Source organism: Rhinoderma darwinii, chromosome 2, assembly GCF_050947455.1.
Source record: "Rhinoderma darwinii isolate aRhiDar2 chromosome 2, aRhiDar2.hap1, whole genome shotgun sequence".
In the NCBI taxonomy this organism is placed as follows: Eukaryota; Metazoa; Chordata; class Amphibia; order Anura; family Rhinodermatidae; genus Rhinoderma; species Rhinoderma darwinii.
Genome location: NC_134688.1, coordinates 317,395,439 through 317,414,388, shown reverse-complemented (window position 1 = coordinate 317,414,388; position 18,950 = coordinate 317,395,439). Strand labels below are relative to the sequence as shown.

The 18,950-nt window shown below is 40.7% G+C and overlaps 1 protein-coding gene across 2 annotated transcripts in view; it reads left to right on the top strand.

The window, feature by feature from the left end:
- ILRUN (inflammation and lipid regulator with UBA-like and NBR1-like domains) overlaps positions 1-18,950 on the top strand; it is a 113,138-nt gene that overhangs the window by 87,835 nt on the left and 6,353 nt on the right. Inside the window, exons 4-5 of one of the 2 annotated variants that reach the window (XM_075853553.1) lie at positions 3,176-3,465; positions 13,339-13,394. In XM_075853553.1, coding sequence (XP_075709668.1) covers positions 3,176-3,465; positions 13,339-13,394 — 346 coding nt within the window. The remainder of the gene's footprint in view (positions 1-3,175; positions 3,466-13,338; positions 13,395-18,950) is intronic. The other variant, XM_075853554.1, reaches the window with a different exon arrangement.

The window sequence follows — 18,950 nt, the reverse complement described above, 5'->3', positions numbered from 1 at the left end:
CCATATTTTTCGGACTATTACACAGTTTTTAGCAAGAATAAATCTTGGTAAAAAGTCCCTACATCTTATAGTCTGCAGTCAAGGGACCGGCAGCTCCGGGCCCCCTGAACGCTTCTTACTTAACCCCTTCCCGACCTATGATGTGCCGGCACATCATGGAGCTGGGAGGGGATGATGTTTGGTGCGGGCTCACACGCTGAGCCTGCTTCATACACTGCAGGTATCAGCTGTATTTTACAGTTCACATGCTGCTCTAACGGGCAGGAACAGCGATGGTGCTGTTCCTGGCCGTTTAACTAGTCAAATGCTGTGGTCAATAGTAACCGTGGCATTTATAGGGGTTTTCCCATAAATGCCAGATAGATGCGGGTCCCACATCTGGGACCCGCACCTATCTCTAGAACGAGGCCCCCTAAGCTCCGTTCTAGCTTACTCACTCCACTGTCAGCCAGCCACTTCCTAGTTAGGTGGTCGGGAGTTACGGAAACAGCCGAGTGCTCGCTGAGCTACGCTGTTTCCGTAACTCCCATAGATGTGAATGGGAGTTACATTAACACCGTAGCACCACAAGCTACGCTGTTTCCGGAACTCGGTAGCTCCGAAAACAGCGTACATGGTCGAGTTACAGAAACAGCGTAACTCGCTGAGCTACGCTATTTCCGTAACTCCCATAGAACTGAACAGTAGTTACGGAAACAGCGTAGCATGCATGCTATGCTGCTTTTGTAACTGCCATTCACTACTATGAATGCTCAGCGAGTTACGCTGTTTCCATAACTCAGTCATGTATTGCAGTGTATTGTACCAGCCATCTAATGATCTATGGTTCAAGTCCCCTAAGGGAAGTAATAAAATGTGTAAAAAAATAAAAATACAAATTAGATACATTTTCGGGAGTGTAAAAAAATATTAAAAGTTAAAAAAAAAAAACTTTTCCCATTTTATTCCAAGCACAATGTAAAAAATTCAAAGAAAGGAATGAAATAAAAACGGATAAAAAAAATCTTATGTTCCAAAAAATTGCTTTCAAAATGTGGTGAAACAGAACAAATTATTTTTTTTAATAAATAGTTTTTGCTTTGTAAAAGTATTGAAATATGAAATTTTTTCCTATTTTCTGTTGTCTAAAACTTGGGTGTGTCTTTTAGTCAGCTGCGTCTTATAGTCTGAAAAATACGGTAAATACTGAATGTATCGACCAAGTTTTACCAGTAACATAAAGTCCAATATGTCATGAGAAAACAATATCCGAATCGCTTGGATAAGTAAAAGTATTCCAAAGTTATACCCACATAAAGTGACACATGTCAGATTGAAAAATGGGGCTGCGGCCTAAACGTGACAACAAGTCCACACTCTTAAAGAGGCTCTGTCACCAGATTATAAGTGCGCTATCTCCTACATAATCTGATCGGCGCTGTAATGTAGATAACAGTGGTATTTATTTTGAAAACTATAATTTTTGAGCAAGTTATGAGCAATTTATGCTAGTTTATTAATAGACAACTGGGTGTTTTTTACCTTTTGACCAAGTGGGCGTTGTACAGAGAAGTGTAAGAGGCTGACCAATCAGTGACATACACTTCTCTCCATTCATGTCCAGCGAGATCACGCTGTGCAGTCATTCACAGAAACTTTGCCAAAGTGTCGGGAGTGTGAATAGACATCACGTGTTGGCTCTATCTATCTATCTATCTATCTATCTATCTATCTATCTATCTATCTATCTATCTATCTATCCTATCTATCTATCCTATCTATCTATCCTATCTATCTATCCTATCTATCTATCCTATCTATCTATCCTATCTATCTATCCTATCTATCTCCTATCTATCTCCTATCTATCTATCTCCTATCTATCCATCTCCTATCTATCCATCTCCTATCTATCCATCTCCTATCTATCCATCTCCTATCTATCCATCTCCTATCTATCCATCTCCTATCTATCCATCTCCTATCTATCCATCTCCTATCTATCCATCTCCTATCTATCCATCTCCTATCTATCCATCTCCTATCTATCCATCTCCTATCTATCCATCTCCTATCTATCCATCTCCTATCTATCCATCTCCTATCTATCTATCCATCTCCTATCTATCTATCCATCTCCTATCTATCTATCCATCTCCTATCTATCTATCCATCTCCTATCTATCTATCCATCTCCTATCTATCTATCCATCTCCTATCTATCTATCCATCTCCTATCTATCTATCCATCTCCTATCTATCTATCCATCTCCTATCTATCTATCCATCTCCTATCTATCTATCCATCTCCTATCTATCTATCCATCTCCTATCTATCTATCCATCTAATCACAAGGAGAGCAGCATTTATAGGCTCATAGCCTTATTTGTAATTCTTTGGGTGCAAGCCTTTGGACCCCGATCACCGGTTCCATATATAGAAAACAAAGGAAGGCAGCACTCCATGGCAGATGGTTTTCAAGTGAAAAATTGCATTTTTATTCACCCATTAGCAGTGCAACGTTTCAGCCCCAAGCACTGCTTGAGCAAGGCCCATGCTGGGGCTGAAACGTTGCTCTGCCAATGGGTGAATAAAAATTCAATTTTTCAGTTGAAAACCATCTGCCGTGGAGTGCTGCCTTCCTTTGATTTTCTAGATAGATAGAGGTGTATATATATATATAGATAGATTGATATATGATTTTGTAAAGTTGCTTAAATGCACAAAATACATTTATTTCAGGAAAAAAATGCATACAAAGGTGTACATAGCCTTTAATGAAAAAATATTGCAGTTTTAATTTTGCCCACTAGATGTCAGCAGCAACTATCTTGCAAAAAAATAAAAATTTATGGAAAAAACAAACTCTCAAGTTCTGTGCAGCCTGAATGATATGAGCTCATTATCACGAGTAGGTTGACTTGTATGATGGGGTAACAGATATTGTACTGCATTTAGGAAGAGAAACTGACACATGTAAAAATGTTTTTATTATCATTGTTAATAGAAACCTTTACCAAATTAGGTATTTCCCATTGTATATGTGCTGCCCAGAGGGACACAAGTTATGTATGACTGAAGGAGAGGTATTTTTTTTTATAACTGTAGATACAGCATGATTGACTATCCTGCAATGTTTTGAGCATGTCACTTTTACATCTTTTATCACTTTTGCATTTTATCTTTTTGAATCAGATGTGATTTGGGTTATCCTCAGTGTGGAGGCTGGTGGCCTCCTAGGTGTCACTCAGCAACTCTCATCCTTTGAAACAGAGTTCAACACTCAGCCTCATCGCAACCTCGGTGGGGACTTTAACCCCTTTGCTTCGCCTCAGAAAAGTCGTTCCTCAGAAGGAGAAAACATGAGTACCTGGACGTCTGAAACAGAGACTCCTGAAGGAGAACAGAATGGACTTTCTCAGACATCTGTAAATATATGTGCGACGGATCATCAAACCAGCCGTTCTGTAGCAACATATAGAGAGGTGAGGCAAAATCTGGAAAAGTGAATAAAATGAGAAATGGGTGCTTTGAGTATTGTCATGTATATTTCACCTGTTCGCCACACATTAAAGCTGCAGTGCAACCCTTTCATGATTGAGATGAACAGAAGGACTGAACGTCCAGCCCAAATGTTTATTCCGTTCAGCTGAGAGCTCTGCCCATGTTTGTCAATCTATACTTTCAAAGCTAGGACTGGGATAGCTGAGGGATTTCTGCTTAACCCCTTCCCGCGTCTTGACGTAACTGCACGTCGATGTGTGCAGTAAGTTCGCGCACCTCAACGTGCAGTTACGTCAGTGCTTTGACAGTTAACCGCCGCACAGCACTACACCGCAGCGGCGGTTAACTGTGCAGGGTGTCTGCCCTGCATTCCCTGTTGCCGATCAGCGGCCCATCACCGCTGATTTCGGCAGTTAACCCCTTCGATGCGGTGGTCGATTTCGATCGCCAAATTTAAGGCGTTTAGCCGAGATCAGCAGCCCCCACGTGAAATCACGGGGGCTGGCGATGGTACCCATGGCAACCGGATGCCAGACAATGGCTTCCGGGCTCCCATGTAGCGAAGCCTATGAGGACCAGCCTGAGGCTGGTCGTCGTAGGCTTCCTGTCAGTGTGACTGTCACGTCACAATGACAGTTGGAACGCATTACACTACGTAGGTAGTGTAATGTATTCCAGCAGCGATCAGAGCTGCAAGTCTAAGTGTCCCCTAGTGGAACAAGTGAAAAAAGAATTAAAAAAAATAAATATATAAACACTGCTTTTTTTCCCTATAATAAGTCTTTTATTATAGGAAAAAAAATGAACACGTAAAAAATACACAAATTTGGTATCACCACGTTCGTAACGACCCCAACTATAATATTATTATTTTTCCCGCACGGTGAACACCGCAAATAAAATAAACAAAAAACAGTGCCAGAATCACTATTTTTTGGTCACCACCCCTCCCAAAATATACAATAAAAGGTGATCAAAAAGTCGCATGTACGCCAAAATGGTACCAATAAAAACGACATCCTGTCCCGCAAAAAACAAGCCCTTCCACAGCTTTTTTGACTGAAAAATAAAAAAGTTACGGCTCTCAGAATATGGTGACACAAAAAGTTTCTTTTATAAATAAGTTATTTTATTGCGCAAACGCTGCAAAATGTAAAAATAACGATATACATATGGTATCGCTGTAATCGTACCGACCCACAGAATATAGTATAATGGTCATTTATAGCCCAGGGTGAAAGCTGTAAAAAAATAAATGAAAAACATTGTCAGAATTGATGGTTCTTGGTTGACGAAAAATTTACCCCAAAATGGTACCAATGAAGACTACAGATTGTCCCGCAACAAATAAGCCCACACGCAGCTCCGGTGGTGAAAAAAAAAGCCATTGCTCTCAGAATATGGCGACATAAAATGTGCAGTGTGTTCCAAAAGCAGATAAGATCGTGCGCCATTTATAAGTGCGACACTGGCCACATATCTGCGGATTATTTATTTACCCCATTATTATACCCTCTTATTATGCCCCTGATGTACTCTGCCCAGCCTACATATGCCCCCACATTATAAACTGAAATACCAGCAAAACGCCAGAGCTACTACCAAGCTAAATCTGTGCTCCAAATGCCAAATTTCACTCCCTCCCTTCTGAGTACTACAGTGTGCCCAAACAGCCGTTTACGTCCACCGATATGGCATCGCCATACCCGGGAGAACCCAGGTTAATATTTTATTTGTGGTATTTATGGCACCAACTGGGCACAACAAATAGTGCACTAAAATGGCACATCAGTCGAAAATTTAAATTTTCACTTTGCACCATCCTCTTCGCATGAAACCTTTCGCGCACCATGACTTAATAGCATGTCGTGGTGTGGGGGGTGATGTATGGAGCGTCTCACTCACTGAGCCCGTGCCATACGCTGCGGGTGTCAGCTGTGTATTACAGCTGACACCCGGGACTAACGGACAGAAACAGCGAACACGCTGTTACAGGAGCATGTAAAAATGACAATATACTGCAATACATTAGTATTGCAGTGTATTCTACCAGTGATCTAACGATCGCTGGTTCAAGTCTCCTATGGGGACTAATAAAATATGTAAAAACAAAAGTAAATAGTTATTATTAGTGGGAAAAATGTAATATTTAAAATCCCCCAAAAAAACTTTTCACATTTATGCTCTAAAGTAATGTAAAAAAATACACTAAATTGGTATCGCTGCGTCCGTAAAAGTCCAAACTATTACAATATACCATTATTTAACTCACATGGTGAACGCAGTGAAAAATAAAGAATTTAAAACCGCAAAATCGCTGTTTTTTGGCTCTACAAATTTTTTTATAAAAAGTGGTCAAAAAGTCGTATGTACCAAAAAATGGTACCAATAAGAACTACAGCTCGTCCCGCAAAAAATAAGCCCTCACACCGCGCTATTGACGGAAAAATAAAAAAGTTATGGCTCTTGGAAAGCGGGGAAGGAAAAAGAAAAAAGAAAAAGCAAAAAAAACATTTATGACCACATGTGGGGTATAGCCGTACTCGGGAGAAATTGCTTTACAAATGTTGGGGTGCATTTTCCGCTTTATCCTTTGTGAAATTGTAAAAATTCAACATTTTAGTGGAAATAATGTTGATATTAATTTTCACGGCCTAATTCTAATAAATTCTGTAAAAGACCTGTGGGGTCTAAATGCTCACTATACCCCTAGATAGATTCTTTAAGTGGTGTAGTTTTCCAAATGGGGTTACTTTTGGGAGGCTTCCACTGTTTTGGTGCCTCGGGGGCTTTGCAAATTCGACATGACACCCAAAAACGATTCCAGCTAAATTTGAGCTCCAAAAGCCAAATAGCGCTCCTTCACTTCTAAGCCCCGATGTGGGTCCAAACAGCACTTTATTACCACGTATGGGGAATTTACGTAATTGGGAGAAATTGATTTACTAATGTTGGGGGGCTTTTTCTCCTTTATTCCTTGTAAAAATTAAAAATGTCTGTTTTTTCAGCAAAAAAAAGTAGATTTTCATCTTCACATACTAATTCAAATAAATTTAGCAAAAAAACTGTGGGTTCAAAATGCTAACTATACCCCTAGATAAATTCCTTGAGGGGTGTAGTTTCCAAAATGGGGTCACTTTTGGGGGGGGGGGGTCCTTTACTGTTTTGGCACCACAAGACCTATTCAAACCTGATATGGTGCCTAAAATATATTCTGAAAGAATTAGGCCCCAAAATCCTCTAAGTTCTCCTATGCTTCTGAGGCAGGTGTTTCAGTCCATTAGCACGCTAGGCCACATGGGGGATATTTCTAAAAACTGGAGAATCTGGGCAATAAGTATTGAGTTGCGTTTCTTGGGTAAAACCTTCTGTGGTACATAAAAAAATGTATTACAAATGAATTTTGGCAAAAAAAAATGAAATTTGAAAATTTCACCTCTACATTTCTTTAACCCCTTCCCGCAAATGGGTGTTACTGTACGTCCTTTTTAGCGGCTCGTTCCCGCAAATGGGCGTACAGTAACGTCCTGAGGATGAAGCAGGCACAGGAGCTGTGCGCGCTTCATCCTCAGCGGGTGTCGGCTGTAATATACAGCTGACATCCCGCTGCAACAGCGGCGATCACTGTTATGTCCGATCGCCGCCATTTAACCCCTCAAATGCCGCTGTCAATAGCAACAGCGGCATTTAAGTGATTGATACAGAGGGAGGGGGCTCCCTCTGTACCCCGTTGCCCCCCCCGCGAAAAATCGCGGGTTTCTGATGGTTGCAATGGCAACCAGGAAGCCTAGCAATGGCTTCCTGGTTGCCAGGTACGGGAGCCTATTAGGTCCTGCCCGAGGCAGGACGTAATAGGCTTAGCTGTCAGTTATAAAATGACAGTTATAATACACTGCACTACACAAGTAGTGCAGTGTATTGTACAGGGGATCAGAAGATCAGATCTTCCAGTCCCCTAGTATGTGTAAAATAAAAAGTAAAAAAAAGGTTAAAAAAAGTTTTAGATAAATAAATAAATAAAAGTTTTATGTAATAAAAACAATAATCATCTTGTGTCCCTGATCAAGTCCTTTATAATTAGAAAAAAAAGGAAAAAAAGACAAAAACTAGACATAATAGGTATCGCCGCGTTCGTATCGGCGTGACCTATACAAATATAATATTATCTATCCCGCACGGTGAACACCGTAAAAAAAATACCATAAAAAACAATGGCAGAATTTCCTTTTTTGGTTACGTTGTTTCCAATTAAATGGAATAAAAAGTGATCAAAAAGTCGCATGTACCCAAACTTAGAACACAGAGAAATAAGAGGGAGACCCCAGGTAGTTGGCAGGCACACTATTAAATTACAAGAGAGAGAGGATCGCCCTCAGGCGACAAGCCAAATTTCCCAACTACCCAAAAATAAATTTAAAATTTTATCTTTATTAGCTACTTGTAGCAGGACAAACCACACACACAGATTTAAAATTCTCACTATCAGAGGATCGGATGACAGTAATTTGCCTGTACAGACAAGCATTTGGTAGCTACCAATAAGGCACGTATCAATATGTCCAGTAAGTTAGATTTTAACAGTAGTCAACTAAATGGATAGCATAGTGGATCCGATCAATGATAGGAATTAAAATGAGTTAGACAGCCCCCCCCGACATGTTTCGCTACTAAGTAGCGTCCTCAGGGGTACACGGGGCTAATGATACCCAAACTTGGTACCAATAAAAACTACAGTGTGTCACGCAAAAAACAAGCCCTCACAAAGCTCCGTCGACATAAAAATAAAAAAGTTATGACTCTCAGGACATGGTGACACTAAAACATTTTATTTATAAAAAGGGTTTTTATTGTGTAAAAGTAGTAAAACATATAAAAACTATATAAATTTGGTATTGCCATAATCGTATCAAACCGCAGAATAAAGTAAACATGTTGTTTATGCAGCACAGAGAACGGCGTTAAAAATTGATTAAAAAAAAAACAGCGAGAGAATTTCTGTTTTTTGGTCTCCAAAAAATTGAATAAAAACTGATCACATTATCACATTTACCCCAAAATGATACTAATAAAAACGACAGCTCATCACATGAAAATCAAGCGCTCACATAGCTCGTCAACGGAAAAATAAAAAGTTATGACTCTTGGAACGCAATAATGCAAAACGACGGCCCAGACTAATTTATATGTGCAGCAGTTCTTCACCTAAAACCCCACGTCCTCATTTGCAGCCCCCATTTGTAGACCCTGTAAATGCAGCGAAAACTATGACATTTTGGGGTCTGTGCTACATATGGGGCTAGTGAAGTCAAAGATTAGACAATGCTGGAGTGCGGATATTTTGTACAATACCACGGACACCCTTTAGAAGTGCGACTCTTACACCCAAAAATCCGGCCTGTGCATGAAGGATTGGTTGAAAGCGTACGTCACTATCCAGGGATAATTAATTTTATTATTCATTCTCCCCATTATTACATCATCCTATTATGACCTGTTGCACTCCGCACAGCTTACATATACCCTGATGCACTCCACATAGCTTACATATACCCTGATGTACTCCGCACAGCTAACATATACCCTGATGTACTCCGCACAGCTTACATATACCCTGATGTACTCCGCACAGCTAACATATACCCTGATGTACTCCGCACAGCTTACATATACCCTGATGTACTCCGCACAGCTTACATATACCCTGATGTACTCCGCCCAGCTTACATATACCCTGATGCACTCCGCCCAGCTTACATATACCCTGATGCACTCCGCCCAGCTTACATATACCCTGATGTACTCCGCCCAGCTTACATATACCCTGATGTACTCCACACAGCTAACATATACCCTGATGCACTCCACACAGCTAACATATACCCTGATGTACTCCGCACAGCTTACATATATCCTGATGTACTCCGCACAGCTTACATATACCCTGATGCACTCCGCCCAGCTTACATATACCCTGATGCACTCCACCCAGCTTACATATACCCTGATGTACTCCGCACAGCTTACATATACCCTGATGTACCCCTCACATATTGCATATACCCTGATGTACTCCGCCCAGCTTACATATACCCTAATGTACTCCGCCCAGATTACATATACCCTGATGCACTCCGCCCAGCTTACATATACCCTGATACACTCCACCCAGCTAACATATACCCTGATGCACTCCGCCCAGTTTACATATGCCCCCATATTATAAGCTGAAACACCAGTAAAACACTAAACAAAACTACTACCAAGCAAAATCTGCGCTCCAAAATCCAAATGGAGCTCTTTCTGGGCCTGGCAGTGTGCCCAAACAGCAGTTCATGACCACATATGGGGTATTACTGTACTCTGGAGAACCCCTTAACAATAATTTATGGGGTGCGTGTCTACGGTGGTACAAGCTGGGCACAACACATTGGGCACTGAAATAGCATATATGTGGAAAATGGCAATTTTAAATCTGCAACATCCACTGTGCACTAATTTCTACAAAACCTTTGGGGTTAAAATGCTCACTACACTTCTAGATGAATTCCTTGAGGGGTGTAGTTTCCCAAATGGGGTCACTTTTCGGGGGTTTTCACTGTACTGGTACCTCAGTGCAATGCAACATTGAGTAAAAAATAAATTTTGTAAAATCTCCACTCCAAAAACGAAATTGCGCTTTTTCCCTTTAGACTCTTGCTGTATGTCCAAATAGCAGTTTACAACCACATATGGGGTACTTCCCTATTCAGGAGAAATTTTGTCACACATTTTGGGGTGTCTTTTCTCCTGACTTGCTTGTGTAAATGAAAAATTATGTGCTAAATCTATAGGTTATTGGGAAAAAAAATGTTTTCATTTTCACGGCCCAATTCTAATAAAATCTATAAAACACCTGAGGGCTCAAAATGCTCACTACACCTCTAAGTTAATTCTTTGATAGGTATAGTCTCCAAAATGGGATCACACCTGGGGAATTTCTACTATACTGGTACTTCAGGGGCTCTGCAAATGCGACATAGCCCCCGGAAACCAATTCAGCAAAATCTGAGCTGCAAAATCCAAATGGTGCTCCGTCCCCTCTGAGCCCTGCCGTGGGTCCAAACAGCAGTTTATTACCACATATGGGGTATTGCCGTAATCAGGAGAAATTGCTTTACAAATGTTGAGGTGCTTTTTCTCCTTTATTCCTTATAAAAATTCGAAAATTCTATGTTTTTTCAGAAAAAAAGTCTATTTTCATCTTCACAGACTAATTCTAATAAATTCAGCAAAAAACCTGTGGGGTCAAAATGCCAACTATACCACTAGAAAAATTCCTTGAGGGGCATAGTTTCCAAAATTGAGTCATTTTTGGGGGGTTTCCCCTGTTTAGGTCCCTCCAGGGCATTGCAAACACGACACGGCACCGAAAAATATTCCAGTAAAATCAGTGCTCCAAAATCCAAATGGCGCTCCTTCCCTTCTGAGCACTGCCGTGGGTCCAAGCAGCAGTTTATTACCACATGTGGGGTATTTCCGTAATCGGGAGAAGTAGCTTTACCAGTTTTGGGGTGCTTTTTCTCCTTTATTCCTTGCAAAAAAAAAAAGTTTTTCCACAATAAAAGTAGATTTTCATTTTCACAGACTAATTCGAATAAATTTAGCAGAAAATCTGTGGGGTCAAAATGCTAACTATACCCCTAGATAAATTCCCTGACGGGTGTAGTTTCAAAAATGGGGTCACTTTTGGGGGTTTCCACTGTTTTGGCACCACAAAACCTCTTCAAACCTGACATGGTGCCTAAAATATATTCTAAAAAATGGAGGCCCCAAAATCCTCTAGGTGCTCCTTTGCTTCTGAGGCCTGTGTTTCAGTCCATTAGCGCACTAGGGCCACATGCGGGACATTTCTAAAAACTGCAGAATCTGGGCAATAAATATTGAGTTGCATTTCTCCGGTAAAACCTTCTGTGTTACAGAAAAAAATGTATTACAAATTAATTTTGTAAAAAAAAATGAAATTTGTAAATTTCACCTCTATTTTCCTTCAATTCCTGTGAAACGCCTAAAGGGTTGAAACACTTTCTGAATGCTGTTTTGAATACTTTGAGGGGTGAAGTTTTCAAAATGGGGTGTTTTATGGGGGTTTCTAATATATAAGGCCCTCAAAACCACTTAAGAACTGAACTCGTCCCTGAAAAAAATGGCCTTTTGAAATTTTCTTGAAAATGTGAGAAATTGCTGCTAAAGTTCTAAGCCTTGTAACGTCCTAGAAAAATAAAAGAATGTTCAAAAAACGATGCAAACATAAAGTAGACATATGGGAAATGTTAACTAGTCACTATTTTGTGTGGTATTACTATCGGTTTTACAAGCAGATACATTTAAAATTAGAAAAATCATAATTTCTTCACATTTTCTCTAAATTTTGGTGTTTTTCACAAATAAGCAATAAATTTATCGACCAAATTTTTTCACTAACAAAGTACAATATGTCCCGAGAAAACACTCTCAGAATCGCTTGGATAGGTAAAAGCATTCCAGAGTTATTACCACATAAAGTGACACATGTAAGATTTGAAAAAATGGGTCTGGTCCTGAAGGCCAAAAATAGCTTGGTCTTGAAGGGGTTAATTCATGTGAAACGCCTAAAGGGTTAAATTACTTTCTGAATGCTGTTTTGAATACTTTGAGGGGTGCAGTTTTCAAAATGGGGTGTTTTATGGGGACTTTCTAATATAGAAGGCCCTCAAAGCCACTTCAGAACTGAACTGGTCCCTGAAAAAATAGCCTTTTTAAATTTTCTTGAAAATATGAGAAATTGCTGCTAAAGTTCTAAGCCTTGTAATGATCTAGAAAAATAAAAGCATGTTCATAAAAATTATGCGAACATAAAGTAGACATATGGGAAATATAAACTAGTAAGTATTTTGTGTGGTATTACTATCTGTTTTACAAGTAGATACATTTAAATTTAGAAAAATGCTAATTTTTGCACATTTTCTCTAAATCTTGGTGTTCATAAAGTACAATATGTCACGAGAAAACAATCTCAGAATTGCTTGGATAGGTAAAAGCATTCCGGAGTTTTTACCACATAAAGTGACACATTTCAGATTTTAAAAATCTGCTTCGTACTGAAGGCCAAAACAGGCTCAGTCCTGAAGGGGTTAATAGCAGCTGGTAAAAATTACATTACAATACAATTTAAAACTCAATATATAAGTATTTCAGTGCGTTGTACCAGCAATCAAACGATTGCTTGTTTAAGTCCCCTTGGGGTAAATGGAAAAAAAAAAGTTTAATAAAGCTTTTAGTATAACAATTTTTTTTAAATTAAACACCAAAAAAAAAAAGCCAGTTGTACTGTTCATTGATCACCTTAGCTCTAAAAATTATTTTACATTTTATAAATTAAATAAATTGACTGACTGTCATTTTTACTGCACCATAAGCGTTGTGAAAATGAAATGAATGTTTTATATTTTTTACTATTCCATCTCAGTGATTTTTTTTTTTCAGTATCCCACTACATTAAATGGTGCCATCAAAAGCTACAACTTGTCCCGCAAAAAAAAACAAAAAAACCCTCATACTGCTAAATCTAAAGAAAAATAAGAGTTATAGCTTTTGGAGGAAAAAATTGAAAGCCGAGAAATTGCGGTGGCAAGGGGTTAAATTCGCCCAGACCAAGAATTGAAAGGCTACATACTGAGTTTCCATGAAAAGAGGCAGCGAATTATGAGCCATTTCAAGGGGTTGTCCGGTTTCAGCAAATATTAATGTTTATATGTTTTGTGTAATTTAAAAGTTATACGGTTTTCAAGATCTCTGCTTCTTCATATTCAATAAGAACTTTCATTGTTTAATTTCAGTGGATAAAATTCTATCCTGGTCATGTGATGGACACACAGGTGCTGGGATCGGTACAGTATGTATTTGATAGAACAAATGCTGCGGCACGCTTATATATTGCAATAATTCCTTAACTCCAAGATCATGGTCTGTAGGGTGTGGCAAAAGATTAGCCTACGTCGTTTTGCATGTTCCCATGCTTTGTCAATATCACGATAACGGTGAGTGCTACTGTCAAATATATTTACATGCATTTGTGCTCTTCTGGTCGCTGAGCACCTCCGTGGCAACATTGCAGCTGAGTCCGCTTTTGAGTGGGATTGCCGAGAAGAAATTTTGTGTCTGTGTTGTGCCTTTTCCGGTAATAAACCGTGCCAGCTATTTTCCGTCCACACATGAGTACAATTACAATATATGTATCAGAGTTCTGTCTTCTAACGATCCCAGCCCAACCTGTGTGTCCATCACATGACCATGGACAGAATTTTATCCATTGGAGGTAAACAATGAATGCTCCTACCGAATAACAACAAGCAGAGATCTTGAAAACCGTCGGGAATAAATACGGAAAGCTTATTGAAAATTTTTAATTACACAAAGAATAGCATTAATTTGCTGAAATTGGACAAATTCTTTAACCCCTTCCCCACATCCGCCATATATATACAACGGAGGCTGGGGAGGTGCAGCATGGAGCGGGCTCACGGGCTGAGCCCGTTTAATAATATGAGCGTATCGGCTGCATGAAACAGTCAACACTTCAGTGCAACAAAGTGTGATCCCGCTTGTTTTAACGTCTTAAATGCCATGGTCCATAGCGACCATGGCATCCAAGCGGTTAAAATGAGGGGGCTGCCCCCTCTGATGTCCGATCAGTGTGTGTTGTCTTCTCCCTGTCTGTCCAATCAATGCGGACCACTTCACGGTGATTCAGAAGACCTTCTGATCTCATGAGATTTACCTATTCTCACAAGACCAACCTCTGTAACCTGGTCATTCCGGTGCCTCCGCCATTCAGAAGGCAGGTGTAAACACCGCGAGCAGAGGATTATTGTAAGCAGCAGCTCCAATAATCCGCATGTCTTCTGCGCATCACAGCGAGGGAGAAGACAACGCCCATGGAGGAGAGAATCTACTCTTTTCCCACAAAAATTTTTAATAAGTGATCAAGAAGTCCAAAATGGTACCAATAAAAACTTCTGGCCCTTCAAAAAACAAGCCCTCACACAACTCAATTAACGAAAAAAATAAAGTTATTGCTCTCAGAATATGGCGATATAAAAGAAATGTTATTAACAATTAATTTTTTCTTGTAGAAGTATTAAAACATAAATTAGATCTCGCCGTAATCCTATTGATCTTCAGAATAAAGTTAACATGTTGTTTTTACCGAACGATGAATGCCGTAAAAACATAACCCAAAATAACAATGGAGGAATCATTGGTTTTTTTCCCCATTCCACCCCACAAATCATTTTTTTCCCAGTACATTCATTATATGGTACAAAAATGACAACCGATGTTAACCCCTTTTTAAGCCAACAATACACATTAAATTGCGTCTGCCGACCGATATCTCTGCTGACTGCCCATAAGCATGTGCACTTACATAGGCCAAGCGTGCTTGTTTATTTCAAAGCGCAGAGGGGGAATAAGCTGCTGCTAGACACGTGCGGCTTATGTCCAGTACTTTCATGTATGTGCATGTGCACCTGTATCAGATGTGCTGCGTGACAGTTCAGCGACGCCGCCGATGTCGGCATGGGCATAAACGAAGTGATCATCTGACTGCTGCACTGTTGCGTCACATGGTCGAGACTCTCCATTGTTTACATGCATTTGTAGCACATTCTAGTGGCCAACCCCGTTTGATGTGTATTAATTAATTCATCCTAGAAGAAGGCAGGGGTCTAAATGGATCATAACTATGCAGGTTCTATTGAATAGAGGTAAAAGGTGACTTTGCACAATTCTCAGACTATTGTTTTTATTCTGATTTACTTTGGGTTTTCATGAGAATCATGCGCTGGCACAACAATTTCATAACCCTGTTATTCGCTGAACTGAATATCTTCTCGTTAAAACTGGTCAAACTCTTTCTTATGAAAATAAAGCTGTTGATAATCATGAAATAAAAGTCACTTTGGTAACCAGAAAGAAAACTATGATGTACGAAATCAATATGTTTTATATTACAAAGTCACCACCAACAGTTTTTGTTTTTTTTGGCCTTTTTACTTGAAAAAGAATTGGTCCCTCAAAGCTGATGACGACGCTATATACAGGGTGGAGAGTGTAGCGTAATCATACCTTTGTCAGTCATGCATGTTGCGTGAATGTGAAATCTACGTTGTGATGTCCTTGGCGCCGTGTTCACATGTACCACTTTCTGCGTTAGCAGTTACCTTATGACATGCGCTCTATACACGTGAGTAATATTGGGTTTTACGGTTGTTCTCTGTGCTGGTTTTCTCTTTTGAACCACAGAAGTTTGTGTTTCTGCATTTCCGAGACATGCAAGCTGATCCAGTTATCTATGCCTGGAGATTTGGATCCTGCTACAGCCGGTTCTATGCGTTTGCCACGCCACAGGTACAACTCTCTGCTCTGAGTGACGGCTCTAGCAGTCTTCCGATTGGACGCCAGAGCCATCACTCAGAGGGGAGGGGCTGGCAGCATTCAGGAAAGAGCCCGGAGCACTGAATCAAAACCGGCTGCCTCCGTGGTACTTGCTAACAGGGCGCTGCGGACATCAAAATTTAGATTTCTCGGTTATGCAATTTGCATGACAGGCTACACAGGTATCGTTATGCTAAACTCTCCACCCTGTATATAGAGCTGTCAGCAGTTTTGGAGACTCAAAACAGTTGACCGGTTCCTTTTATTTGTAAGCAATGTTGAGACATGCCCGTAAATTTCAATATAAAACAAACTCTGAGCCCCTACACGTTTTAATTCCAGTACCACACAGTGATAAAAAGTTGGTTCTCTAAACCTCTTGCCACATCCAGTGTTCATAAAGGCATACCATGCATGAACAATTTATGGACCCAGGTAGCTGGTGGGCTAAATTTATAAGCAATAAACCAAATTTCCAATGGCAAAAGAATAAGCCCTTGTTTCCCAGGTACCGAACATATATTTTTAAATATCATAAAGCATAACTTTTAATTATATTAGAGAGCAAACAAACACAGTGATTAAAAACTGTCGATGTGGACTATTGGTCCAAATGATTGGGTATGTAGTGCAATTTGACAATGTATCACTCTTAGGGCAGATACACACGAACGTTGCGTTTTTGCGCGCGCAAAAACCATTTGACAGCTGCGTGTGTCATCCGTGTCTGATGCGTGGCTGCGTGATTTTCGCGCAGCCGCCATCATAGAGATGAGGCTAGTCGACGCCCGTCACTGTCCAAGGTGCTGAAAGAGCTAGCTCTTTCAGCATCCTTGACAGTGAATGCCGAACACAATATCGAAAAAGCTGTTGAAAAAAAAGAAAAAGTTCGTACTTACCGAGAACTTCCCGGCCGTTGCCTTGGTGACGCGTACTTGGTGACGCGCCTCTCGACATCGGGCCCCACCTCCCTGGATGACGCGCCAGTCCATGTGACCGCTGCAGCCTGTGCTTGGCCTGTGATTGGCTGGAGCTGTCACTTGGACTGAATTGTTATCCCGGGAGGTCAGACTGGAGGAAGACGGCGGGAGTTATCAGTAAGTCAGAACCTCGTTTTTTTTTTTTACAGGTTCATGTTTATTGGGATCGGAAGTCACTGTCCATGGTGCTGAAACAGTTTAACTCTTTCAGCACCATGGACAGTGACTATCTCCTGACGTCGTGTACCGATAATTTTTTTGCCGGGTTCGGCCAAAACGAGTTCGGCCGAACCCGGTGAAGTTCGGTTCGCTTGTCCGGCTTCGCTCATCGCAAAGACACTCCGTTTGGATGTTCGGAAACAGAAAAGCACGTGGTGCTTTTCTGTTTACATTCATCCTTTTGACAGCTGTTGCGCAAACACGCAGTTCGCACGGAAGTGCTTCCGTGCAATCTGTGTGGTTTTCACGCACCCATTGACTTCAATGGGTGCGTGATGCGCGAAATACGCAGAGTTATTGAACCTGTCGCGCTTTTTGCGCAGCAGACAAACGCTGCGCAAAAAGCACGGACTGTCTGTACTGCCCCATAGACTTGTATTGGTCCATGCGTGCCGCATGAAAACCACGCGGCCCGCATGGACCGAATACACGCTCGTGTGAATCCCCCCTTATTGTAAAGTCTATATGATGTATCAAAGCAACACAGTGTATCAAGTGTCAGAGCTACACAGTGTAAGACCGGATACATACGAGCGTGTTCGGTCTCCCTGCAGTGTGTTCGGTCCAGGAAATGCGGCCGACATGCGGACCATATATTACGGACCGAACACGCTCGTGTGAATCCGGCCTAACAGTTCTCTCCACAGAGTCTATGCAAAGCTAATGAATAACCAATGTTTGGCTATGATGCGAACCAATCAGCGGCTGCAGTCCGCTTACAAGAGGACACTATACATTAGACCGCATTGATATTTTTAAAAATAGGAATTCTCATAACCCCCCGACATGTTTCACCACGACAGTGGAGTCTTCAGGGGTATGACGGCGAGCACAAGAGCATCCCCCTGAGGGGATAAGAGTGATACATTGTCAAATTGACACTATATACAATACAGTTAAGTTTTATGATATTTACAAATATATATTCAGTACCTGGGAAACTAGGGCTTATTCTTTTGCCAATAAGAGCGCTCCTTTTCTCCGTTGACACTAATATGGACACCTTGAAGTGTTAAATCTCCTTTGCTGTACCCTGCCTTCCCTTTCAAATGCGCTGATGATTGAGCGCTTCTGCGCCAATTCACAATCCACCTGCTTCGACGATCTTTTAGCAGCCATATCCCTAAGAAAGCTAACCGGAATACTCCTTGGAACCAGATATTTGAAAAGTTTCCCTTTTTTTTAATCTTGCACTTACAGGATAAAAACTTGCAAAAATTGTGTCCTAACACCTTACAGGGCCTTCAGATTGTACCTGACTAGTTTAGCCTTTCCGGCTTCCTCGGGGGAACCTTCCGGATAGGGTTACTGAAAGATATTTGAAGCAGGTGGACGGTGTAGCGGCGCAGCAGCGCTCTATCATCAGCGCACTGGCTGCGACACGGAAGGCTGGGTACAGCAGAGGAGAATTGGCCCTTGAAGGTGTCCATACTATCAGTAATGGAGAAAAAGAGAGCTCTTTGGAAATGCCGAAGACAGAAGGATTGTATTCTTTTATGCCCGCTAAATGTGACGAGACGTTCAGAGAACCAAATTTTGTTCGCTGTGTGGTACCGGAGTTGAAACGTATAGGAGCTCCCGATTTATGTTGAAATTTACTAACTGTTATCCAACAAGCTGGACTGGGTACAGAACTTGTTTGAGCTTTTAGATATAGCTTTTATTGTGTCCATTTTCGTGCTCTGTGTTTGTAATTGGTATTTTTTTTTTGTAACTGGGATACAGATATATACATTTTTATAGCATTCAAAAAATATGGAGGATCTGCCAACTATTAGTCTTTCAGTCTGCTATGGCATTAATATAGAGAGATC